This window comes from Cucurbita maxima, unplaced genomic scaffold, assembly GCF_002738345.1.
Source record: "Cucurbita maxima cultivar Rimu unplaced genomic scaffold, Cmax_1.0 Cma_Scf00011, whole genome shotgun sequence".
NCBI lineage: Eukaryota > Viridiplantae > Streptophyta > Magnoliopsida > Cucurbitales > Cucurbitaceae > Cucurbita > Cucurbita maxima.
Genome location: NW_019272027.1, coordinates 2,379,667 through 2,390,396, shown reverse-complemented (window position 1 = coordinate 2,390,396; position 10,730 = coordinate 2,379,667). Strand labels below are relative to the sequence as shown.

Sequence of the window (10,730 nt, the reverse complement as noted above, 5' to 3'; positions counted from 1 at the left end):
TTTTTTTTTTTTTTTTTTTTTTTTTTTTTTTTTTTTTTTTTTTTTTTTTTTTTTTTTTTTTTTTTTTTTTTTTTTTTTTTTTTTGTGAAGTTCATGGGTAGAAAGATCAATATGAGGTTTTAAGTTCTTTTTTATGTATTTTTCTTTTAAGGAAAAGAAGTTGAGATATATATTAACAAAAGGGCCGTGTGAAAAAGTGTGGGAGGTGAGTTATCCCCACAAGATCAATGAGCTTAAAAAGGACTCCTAATTCGCAAAGATATGAAATAGCTCATAATTACAATTTTTTTATAGAATGAACACCAAATGGAGGAGTAAAGTTCAGCTAGGTCTAAAAACGCCCATTGCAAAATTTAATCCCTTGAACCTCTTGTTCCTTATCCCAAAGCTTAGTTCAAGAAAAAGGCAGCTCTCTCCTTTCTAGGTTCTTATAAGCTTTGTTGATTTCATGAAAAGTTCCTCTTTTGTAAGATGGAGAGTAGTTGTGTAGCCAATAAATCCTTTTGCTCAAGGTCATGGTTATTATTTGTTGAAAGAAAAAAAGCAGGATCATTCTTTCTTTATTAAGTCTCAGTGGAATTGTCATGATGGTTGAGCAATCCCTCTCTTCTACGGAAATGTCCCTACAATGTCAAGCTTTTCAAGCAAATGCGAGTTTCAAAAGGTTACTTTTTAATCTTAAACGTTCCAATCAGTTAGGTTGATTTGTGGAATTTTTATTTTCATCCAATTGAGGAGATATAAACTGTATATTGGTTTTGGTTGGATTAAAAAACGAGGTTGAAAGGTTTTCTGGGTACTGTTGGACAAATTCCTTCAAAAGCCAAAGCAGGTGGTCGATCCAAGTAAGTTGGGGGAAGAGAGTTTTAGTATATCTCAGGTCAGCAAAGGTTGGGGGATGGTAAACCAGTTCCATTGTCTTCCTTGGAATACATTGATGTTTCGTTGATTGGAAGATTATCTTTGAAGCTCTTAAGAAAGAAATTTCAAGTTGTTTAATGAATCCCTTTACTGCTGATAAAACCTTGCTCAAATTGGAGAGTGGTCAATCGATGGAGTTGGGAGGGTGTCTTGGTTTATGGAAGAAGGTGGGAGGTTTCCATTTTCTGGGAGAAAATTGGGATGCTCGACAGCATGTAGGGTGGAAAGGATTGAAAGTAATGGAGGTTTCCATTTTCTTCTATTTTGCTGAGCCTCTGCTTTTGTTCTTGACCGAAATTGGTGTGTTTAGTGTTGGTTGGTATGGTGCTGAGGATTTTAATCTTCTTTAATTACGATCACGCTTTTGTTTCTTGTTGTAAATTCCATTATGTGATTCTTGTTTTTTAAAAGTTTCTTATTGCTGCTACTTTTACAACTAAACTTTTATTCTGCATTGACTTGACCCTAGCACAAGGAGCCGTATCTTCTACTATTGTCATATTTTTTTGTACATGCAGACTAACCGTTTGTTTGTTTGTTTTTTTGCTTGTTTGTGTGTCACAGATTCTTTTTGGTTTTCTTATGATGCCAGATAATATGAACATGCCCTATGTATCTGTTCTTAAAATGTTTGCTATTTTCTCACTGATTTCTTTGTATATTTTCAGATTTCTAATGCAGAATTTCTCCTCGTACAAAGTGTGCAAGAAAATGCAAATTTGCGATCAAAAATTGTTCAGTCACCAGATAAGTTGCAGGTTTTTTCCCCCTTGTTTCTACGTTCCTCATCTCCATTTTTTTAACCAAAAGTTGTGTTTATATTCTCCTATTATTGTTTTTTTTAGAGAAAACATCCTTTGGTTTCGTTAATGAGATGAAAGTACAAGAAGGGGAAAACGTAATATAATAGAATTGCAAAAATATATTTTCAATGGGAAAGAAAGGATAAGCCGTAATGTCAAAGTAAGGATAACTTTTGCACCAAGATAAGTTCATAAACAATACTGAATCAGAAAAGCTATCAAAGCGTCTCTCCTTCCTTAAGCATGCGATTGTTCCTTTGATTCCAAGTGAACCGTAGGAAGGCTCTAATGGAAATGTTGATCGGGTTTCTTTCTCCCCTTGAAAGGATGGTCAGTCAATACTGAAGCAAACAACGTGATGGATCTCCAACAAAACAGTAGAGGAACCAAAGCTTGATAAACTCCAGTCCCAAAAATCTGTCGTAAAAGAACACAAATTAAAGTGATGCTTTTGTGACTCCGATGCAATTTTGCGAATGGAGCACCAGTTGGGGTAGAGGAATAGCCAAGGTGATTTGTTTGCAGCTTCTTGTGGGTGTTAATGGATGAGTGACGTAGCTCCCAAGTGAACTTTTGACCTTCTTTGTGTCAATCCCTTTACAGATTCCATGGTAAATGGAAGCACTTACCTTCATAACACTGGTTGCAAGATATAGAGCTGGAGATTTGGTTGAGAAGGCCTCGTTATTGTAAATCTTCCAAGAGCAACAATAAGCCCTCTGAGATGGGTAAATGGCTGATAAAAGGTGGGGTAGAGTTGCCCATTTGTCAATTTCTTCCTCTTCAAGGTATCTTAAGCCTAGATTCAACAATCATTTGAGTTGTTCCATACCTCTCAAACAATGGCCTCCTTGCTGGACAAAGTAAACAACTGGAGGAAAAGAAATTCTGAGGGGTTTCTGCCCAGCCCAAGTGTCAGACCAAAAAAAAAAAAAAAATTAAATGCACTATTTCCAACTTTACAAGCGTAACGACTGTGAATAAGGTCTCTTGATTCATAAGGAATTTCCAAGGGTCTTTTGATCAGCATAACGAATGATTACCTGGTTTGAGACTGAAGTGTGAGGTACCAAATTTTGTAGCAGTGATTCTTCTTAAAGATCCCTTTTTTCAAAGTGAAAACGCCGAGTCCACTTGACTAAAAGAGTGGTTCTTTTGCTCCAATTGGTATATACCAAGACCACCTTCATTGATGAATAGCTTAATTTTGTTTCCATTTGTGGAGAAAACCTCCTCTCTTTGCTACCATGCCAAAAGAAGTTTCTGTAATTCTTCTCCATAACTGTTGCAATCTTGTAGGAATATTTAAAAGAAATAAAATAATAGGGAGGTTGGTGAGAGTAGCATGAATGAAAGTGAGCTACCACCCTTTTGAATACAAGTATTTTCCCATTCTTGTAACCGTTCTCTCAACATTCCCGAGCAAAATCCTTGGCAAAACTGTAGAAATTTGTTGTACAATTTATGCCAAAAAATTCTATCTTTGGTGACTTAAATTTGGACTGAATGCCTCCTTGAAGAACTTGATGGTAAAAAGGTAGATTGTCAAGTTCCTTTTTATCATGGAAATATAATAGGGTCCTTCTCAACCTTGAATCCTTTAATCAAGCCTTGTGGTGCTAAATGTGATAACATCCTACTAAGACAATCCATAACAAATCCAATTCCTTCTTCAAGAGCCAAACCCTTTGGTGTGGAGACTATCTTCGAGAAAAGCTTAATCTGCATTGTCAAAATCCTTTACTATATATAGTTTGATGGCAACCCTTTTCCTTTTTTTCAAATTCCATTTATTGATTAGTTCATTTGCAATAAGCGAGACATCAAGAAGCTGGTGACTTTCAACTAATGCCAATTGATAGTCTAGAACACTTGAAGGTCAGACTTTCTTTAAGACGTTCTTCAACCTTTTGGAGATTAATCTAACCATGATTTTTCACATGCCCGTAGTGAGGCTAATAGGTTAGTAATTTCCCATTGTTTAAGCATCAATCTCTTTTTGGGATTAAGTTTTTTTTCTCTCTCTTATTTTGGATAAGAAATAATTTATTTGATGTAGTACTATGGGGAGTGTATGGAGAGAAATAGTAGAACTTGAGAGGGTGGAGAGGTCTTTAGAAGAGATTTGGGAGGTTGAGAGATTTTATGTGTAACTCTCTTAGATTAGAGTCTTCCCTTTTTGCAATTTTATGAAGCTGTTTCGAATAAAAAAAGTGTAGGAATTAATAGATCAAATTTAAAATGTGATGGTATGATTGTATTAACTCTTATCATCTTGAGGTAGTTTATCCCTTTTTTTCTATTTGATAATCGAGCATTAAATTCTCTTTCAACCATTTTTTTCTTCATCTTTTCTACTTAAAGAGGGCTTTGGAGGAGAAAAAATTAGCTAGGGAGGAGGCCAAGAATGCTGAAAAGTTGGCAATGCAAGCTTTTCAGGAGAAGACTGGCATTGTTGAGGTTTATTCAAAGGTAACCCATTTGAGATTATGTTGATTTGGTACAATTGTATTACTTTTCTTTATCTAAACTTATTTATATTTTGGTTTAGAATTGAGTTTGAGCTCAAAAACAACATACTTTCTGCCTATTCATGTTTTATCTGATTCTTGCACCAACTCAGATTTTAAGAGTTTTTAGTCATGAATTCATGGCTGTTTTTTACCACTTGTGGCTTTTTGTTATTAAATTAAACTTCAGATCACATCGTTGTCTAATGCATTTTGACGAAAGGAAACAAAATTTAACAACAAAAATGTAATATCTAATTGGTTACCTTAACAACCAAATGTAATAGAGTCAGGTGGTTGTGCCGTAAGAATATTTGAGATGCATGCAAGCTTACCTAGGCACATGGATATCCCTAAAAGAAGGAAAAAGAAAAACACTTGTTGTTATATGATTTAGCCTACATGATAGAAAAATATCATAAGGGTTCCAACTCCTAAGACTAATATCTTACTAATTTTCATAAGCTGTTCAAAGCTCATTTAGACAACTTTTTCACAAATTCTTACTAGTTTTTGTGACGTGATTTTTTTTTTGTTATTTATGAAGTCTAAACTTGCCTTGTACTTGGTCTTCGCACACTTGTTTTATATTATTATTACTTTTCTCACTGTAGAAAATTTATATATATATATATACATGTTAGATATCCGTCTCAACATACAATATGAAATTTTTTATCGCTTAAAGGAAAATTCAGATGATGGCTTGATGAACTCTTGACGCAACATTTTTCAGGTTTCCAGGAAAATGTTGAAGCACCTTGCTCAGATGCAGACTATACAGGAACAGGTTTGAATGTGCTAATAGCGCTATTGAGGTGTCATGACAGAACTTTATTGGCTAAGTTATGGGCACCTCTTTTGATAGGTGAACTCTGCTAAGTCGGTTGAAAAGGAATTCAAGGCCTTGAAAGCTAAGCTAAGTGATGAGGAAGTTGTAGATAAATCGCTTCAGGTCAAATTGGTTGAACATGAGGCAAAAGGTTGTTGGCTCTATCTCTTTATTTTTTATTTTCAAAAATTAAGCTTATGCCTACATATGCCTATATTTTCTGTGTTCATCACATGTTTACACTTCAAATTTTAGACAAACTTCAAAAACACAAAAGAAAGAATTTGGGCGAGATTTTATAAGTAGATGAGAAAACAAAGAAAAATGCTAGTTACCAAATATAATATCGAGAAATTAAAAAAAAAAAAAAGGTTATCAAACTGCTCTTTAATATATTTTTAGTGGTACAATGGCGTCTTTACTTCACTATTACACTGTCTTTATAGTGCTTATTCTCTTCTCTGTTCTCTTTTTTTTTTTTTTTTTCTGTAAGAAAACTTGTTTTCCTCTCTCCAGTGCGACAGTTGGAAGATTTAAGAAGGCAGACAGAGAAGGAAAGAGATGTGAAATGTGAGGAAGCTGCAAAAGAGTTGAATAACGTGAGGTTGGAGGTTGAATCAATGAAGCTTGATTTAGAACAAAGGCAAAAAAATGTTGAAGCAGTGCTCATGGAGGTTTTGTTCTCTCTTCAATCCTACTTTTCAAAAGGATTCAGTCTAATCCATTTGCTCATGACAAGAATTCTCTTTTACTTGTTTTGCTCATAACTGTGGTGGCAGGTTGATGCTGTGACTTCAAAAACAAATTCCATGAGAGAATCTAATGTCCATAAACAGCAAGAACTACTGCATAAATGCGAGAATATTATGAAAGAGGTGCAGACCACAATTTATGTTTTTTAAAAAATGGGAAACATGTAATTCTATATATAGTTCCGGACATGTTTCTTAACAACAAAAATAAGTAGTCTGTTAACATTTTGATTGCAGTTTCACCAATATACAAACTCGTTTGGGGCATTGATGGAAGTGAAGCCATAAGAGGAAGAGGAGCAGACACATTCCAGTAGATGATTGTCCACTCTTAAGGTCAATTTCTAGCAATTTCTAGTCTGTTACCCTTTTGATTAAGAAATTGAGCTTTTGCTCTAATCCATATATATATATATAACCCCTTATTGGAGCTTCTGCCTGTTCAGTATGTATAATTAATGATAATCAATCAGCTCCATAAACTGTTCGTTTGTAAGATTGGTTTGGAGTTTGCTTCTGGTGAGTTCAATAGAAGTAATTAGTTAAACAAAGTGTTAGATCCCAAGATTTTCTTCTTCTAAGGACCATTTTCATCATAAAGAACTTTCTCATTGAGTGAAAACTAATCATAAGCTTTGGAACAAGAGATAGAAAACACTTCAACAAATGATTATTATAATTATAGTATATTGATTTTTTCTTTTTTCAGTCCAAACTAATTATTGTATAATGGAATCAATGTACCCTGAAAAACCACCATTTACATTTATAGAGACTTACCAGTATAGTATAGCAATAGCAATGAAGCTCCTAAACCTTCATAAATGAATCAAGTTTATGAAGTTTGTGAGGTTAATTGATATAATGGAAACTCTTTCTTATACATTTGTAAAAGTATTAGATTTGCTCATGAAACATCGTCAAGCTCCTTTGATTCACAATGTTGCCAATTTGGTAACGAAAACGCGTTGGCCTAATCTCTAGTGACTGCCTCGAGCCGACAACGAAGAACATGTTAAATCATTTTTTTTCTCGTCCTCTTGCTCGTACCACTCTCGTACTACTTGTGACTTAACAAAGAAGTTATAGAACCTGAATACATTTTATATTGACGGTAAAAAATATTTAATTTTTCATTTCAATCTTTTAGTATTTAAGTACTTAAAATAAAGAACTCAAAGTTTTCTCCAAAAGACATAATAAAGAATCAAAAAGATTGAAAACAATATTATCCATTGATTAGTACTCAATAGCAAAAACTACGATTTACGCTATACTCCATTAACATTGGAGTCAGCATATAAGAATTTGGAGACAACTAACAAGTGGTTACATTTGGAAAACTGAGTTTTGCGTGGTGCTTTCTTAATGTTTACATACAACTATACAAGTGCATTATTTACTTGGTCGAAGTTTTTGGCAATAATTTACACAACTATTGTGGTTCTTGGACAGGGATAGATGAGAAGGAACAAGCTGAGGCCTCTACCTTGGTCTTATTATCTCTGACCTTCATCCATGACACCTTCCAAATCTTATATAAACTCTGCCTGCAAGACATCACAAAACAAGTGTTCATAAAAGGCTTATAATGCAAAGATATTGAAATGGTAAAGTATGCAAGTTATGGATGAAAGTATAGTATGGTCTTGTGATAAATAGAAGAAAGAGCATACAAATTGGGAAACATTCCAGCTATGCTACTTCCCTCGACCCAGATATTCTTCCATGATTTGACCAATTTCTTGCAGACAAGGTAAGAGGAACAGTAATAACTTATCCTGATCACCAAAGACCACATCCACTCCTCTACCACCTCAATATCTAATTTGTGGAAATTGATCCCATGTCGAGGTAGGCTACAAAAAGCGCCTCCAATCGGCCAAAAGAGAAGATAAACTGTAGATTTGAAGGGAGTGAGAGACAGAGGATATGTTGTCCATAGAACTATAAGAAGATTTTTCTAAGGTGATGGTGAGCAAACCATGTGAATCTCTTGGGATAACAGAGCACCCTCTAAAAGAGAAAAACATCATAATCTAAAAAAGATCTCAAAGAGATATCCCATTACAGAGATACACATATCATAAGAATGGAGCATTCATGTTCCATTAACAATGATACAAGACTTGGGGTAAAATAAGAACATAAAGGTGGAAGGAGATAGAACAAGGTCAAACCAACTCATTGGGTCATCCTTGCAACAAGGAAAAGAAGCTCCTTTAGATGCAGTTCTTCAGGGCTTTCTTCCAGCTTACTTGGCAAGAAAGGTATCGAAAGAATCTTCCAAGATAAGGATATTCCTTTTGACCCCTTTGCTGGCAAGAAAATGAAACAAAAGTGTCGGTGCTTTAGCATTTCTTCTGTTTTATCCAATTGGATAAGGTCTGTGTAACTACCTTGGGTTGGGGCTTATTGGAGTTTAACTCCTTGTAATTTCATATCCTCAATAAAATTGTTTCTATTATATATATACTAAAACTCCTATAAAATCTAAAACATGCAAATAACAAGATCCTATTCAAACATAGTTTCAATTCCATATCAGAAATGAATAAAAACAGAACTGCAAGAGAAATGTCAGACATTTGCATAATTACTTCTACTTCGTCTCATTTTAGTATTTCAGAGTAGCATTTCCACAAGTACACACTTTCAAAATAAATCATTGTTGCATAATAAACAATGGCAAGTTAAAAACAATTAAAAGAATAGAGAATAAGAAATAATTGCCTTTCTGGTTCAATTGTTCGCTTAGCAAGCATCAAAGTTAAGAAGACAGGAACCATAGCAGCACATAAGTGCTTGAGCGTGTGACCACTAACAATATGAAATGTCCAATTATATATCAGTTTATCGCTAGCTTCTTCTACCTTTGCTAATAAATAAAACCCTGTAAGAATAACAAAGTATCCACGATTACATATTACCAACAGTCAACACTAATGCAAGACATTAAACAGCAACAGAATACCTTAAAGCGGAAACTGACCTGCAGCCCAAAGCCAGTAGGTAGAATGTGTATACATTGGAGGTAATAAAATAGTCATTAATGGAATAGCAATACAAGGAAGAAACTGGACAAGTGCATATGGGCGTAGATCATCAAACAAGCTGCAAAAGACATAGGTCAATCATGTACAACAAAAAACCCAGACCAGAAATTCCCTAAAGTGCATTCCATAATCAAGCTGGTATTTCTTGCATTTAAATGTTGAGATAACCATTAACCTCCGAAAGTTTGAAGGAAACATTTGATATCTTTTTACTACTGCATTTTGATCATCCAAAAGTCAAAGAAGATTCGTAATTCTCAAAAGCTAGACTGTTAATTTGTACTACAAATAACACAGAAGCTCAGATAGCAGTTCGAACAAGAATTGCATTTGTTACGTTAATAACTAATATGGCATTACTTGGTCATTGGCTAGCATACAGTGTTTTTACAAAACAAAGTCAAACCTATCATTCCCACTAAACCATTAATGTTGCATTACTCCATAACTCTCATAATCTGGACTTTAGTACCAAAACCAATTTTTCAATGATATAAGATGAAGTATTCCGAACTGTTTACAACAATGCCGAGTTTAACTAGTAAAATGCTAACTGTTAAAAGAAAATTTGAAAGCACTTACCACCAATATAAAATGCTAACTATACCAACCAACAATAAAGGCACGATGGACAGTGTTCCCTTCTGCTCATCAATTCTTTCAATAATAAAGATTGAGATGATCGAAGTGAAGGCAATGGTCATCTACAATTTCCAGAAGAGTAAATGATTCAAAATTACAATATACTGCTTGCAATACGATTAGATGTTTGAAATAATCTATATAAGCAATGCTCCATAACTGGGGAAGTGACTCACAGGTAAACGATCCCAAACAAGGCGTGCGTCGTTTGGCTCAAGATGATAATACGAGGAACCAAAGGCTACAAGAGCCACGCCAATATAAAAGCAAGTCCAGCCATAAAGCTCACCTTGCAAACTGTGGAAAACATGATCAATTTAAAATTAATATGGCACAATAAATTACTTCATCATAGAAGATCAAAAAATTAGGAAAGATAATAGACAAAAGATCAAAAGAAAATGCACCTCAGCCTAAAGTAATTCTCACGATAACAAAGGACAAGGCCTATGAGACCGATAACCAAGAAGGGAAAATTTGAAACCACGTTAAGAGCATTAGGTATACCTGAAAAAAAGGAAAAGGCCAAAACTTTGAGATCAATATTTAGCAAAACATATATATACAACAACAAAAATTGAATAAGAAAAAAAGTAGAGACCCAGATCAAGCCTCGACGTGAAACTCAAACTATCTATATATACCTCAAGGTTTACATCTTCTCTAGATTGAAAGAGGATTAAGCCTTCTTCAGATCATAAGAGGCTTGTAATTTTTTAGACTAATAGTGGTTCTTCTTTTGTAAGTGAATTAGGAAGTTCTTTTTATGGTTTTTGGAACATACTTATCAAAAGAATTAAATAAGAGTGATGATTCTCACTATGATCATTACATGTATGATGCTAAAAATAATTGAAACAATTACATTAATAAATAGGTGCATTCACAGTTATCTTCATTCTAAATTTTTCGCTTCGTTTTAACCATCAGAAGAATAATATTAATTTAATGCAATGCTAATACAACATGAGTTATGGAATTTGATTCATTTCTACTTTGATCACCGACTTATGCCTGCCTCTTCAAGGGAATGAATCTAGAGAATGTCTTTAGTCTTTTAAAACATCGATCCCAAGTCATGTTAAAAATTGAAAAGCGACCCAAAACCAATCGGAGCGACATTCAGAAGATCTGTATTAAGGATTCTCTTAAAAAAAAAAAAAAAAAAAAAAAAAAAAAAAAAAAAAAAAAAAAAAAAAAAAAAAAAAAAAAAA

At 34.0% G+C, this 10,730-nt stretch overlaps 2 protein-coding genes across 3 annotated transcripts in view; one reads left to right on the top strand and one right to left on the bottom strand.

The window, feature by feature from the left end:
- LOC111486390 (probable kinetochore protein NUF2) overlaps positions 1-6,316 on the top strand; it is a 12,932-nt gene extending 6,616 nt beyond the window's left edge. The window contains exons 6-12 of one of the 2 annotated variants that reach the window (XM_023133500.1): positions 1,590-1,679; positions 4,089-4,196; positions 4,971-5,024; positions 5,103-5,217; positions 5,583-5,740; positions 5,846-5,941; positions 6,056-6,316. In XM_023133500.1, coding sequence (XP_022989268.1) covers positions 1,590-1,679; positions 4,089-4,196; positions 4,971-5,024; positions 5,103-5,217; positions 5,583-5,740; positions 5,846-5,941; positions 6,056-6,106 — 672 coding nt within the window. In that variant the 3' untranslated portion in view covers positions 6,107-6,316. The remainder of the gene's footprint in view (positions 1-1,589; positions 1,680-4,088; positions 4,197-4,970; positions 5,025-5,102; positions 5,218-5,582; positions 5,741-5,845; positions 5,942-6,055) is intronic. The other variant, XM_023133501.1, reaches the window with a different exon arrangement.
- A 721-nt stretch (positions 6,317-7,037) lies between these two features.
- The window catches only part of LOC111486380, a 4,670-nt gene continuing 977 nt past the window's right edge, over positions 7,038-10,730 (bottom strand). Inside the window, exons 2-7 of the mRNA XM_023133480.1 lie at positions 9,924-10,023; positions 9,693-9,813; positions 9,457-9,578; positions 8,811-8,932; positions 8,552-8,711; positions 7,038-7,368 (exon numbers count right to left, since the gene is read on the bottom strand). Coding sequence (XP_022989248.1) covers positions 7,254-7,368; positions 8,552-8,711; positions 8,811-8,932; positions 9,457-9,578; positions 9,693-9,813; positions 9,924-10,023 — 740 coding nt within the window. The 3' untranslated portion in view covers positions 7,038-7,253. The remainder of the gene's footprint in view (positions 7,369-8,551; positions 8,712-8,810; positions 8,933-9,456; positions 9,579-9,692; positions 9,814-9,923; positions 10,024-10,730) is intronic.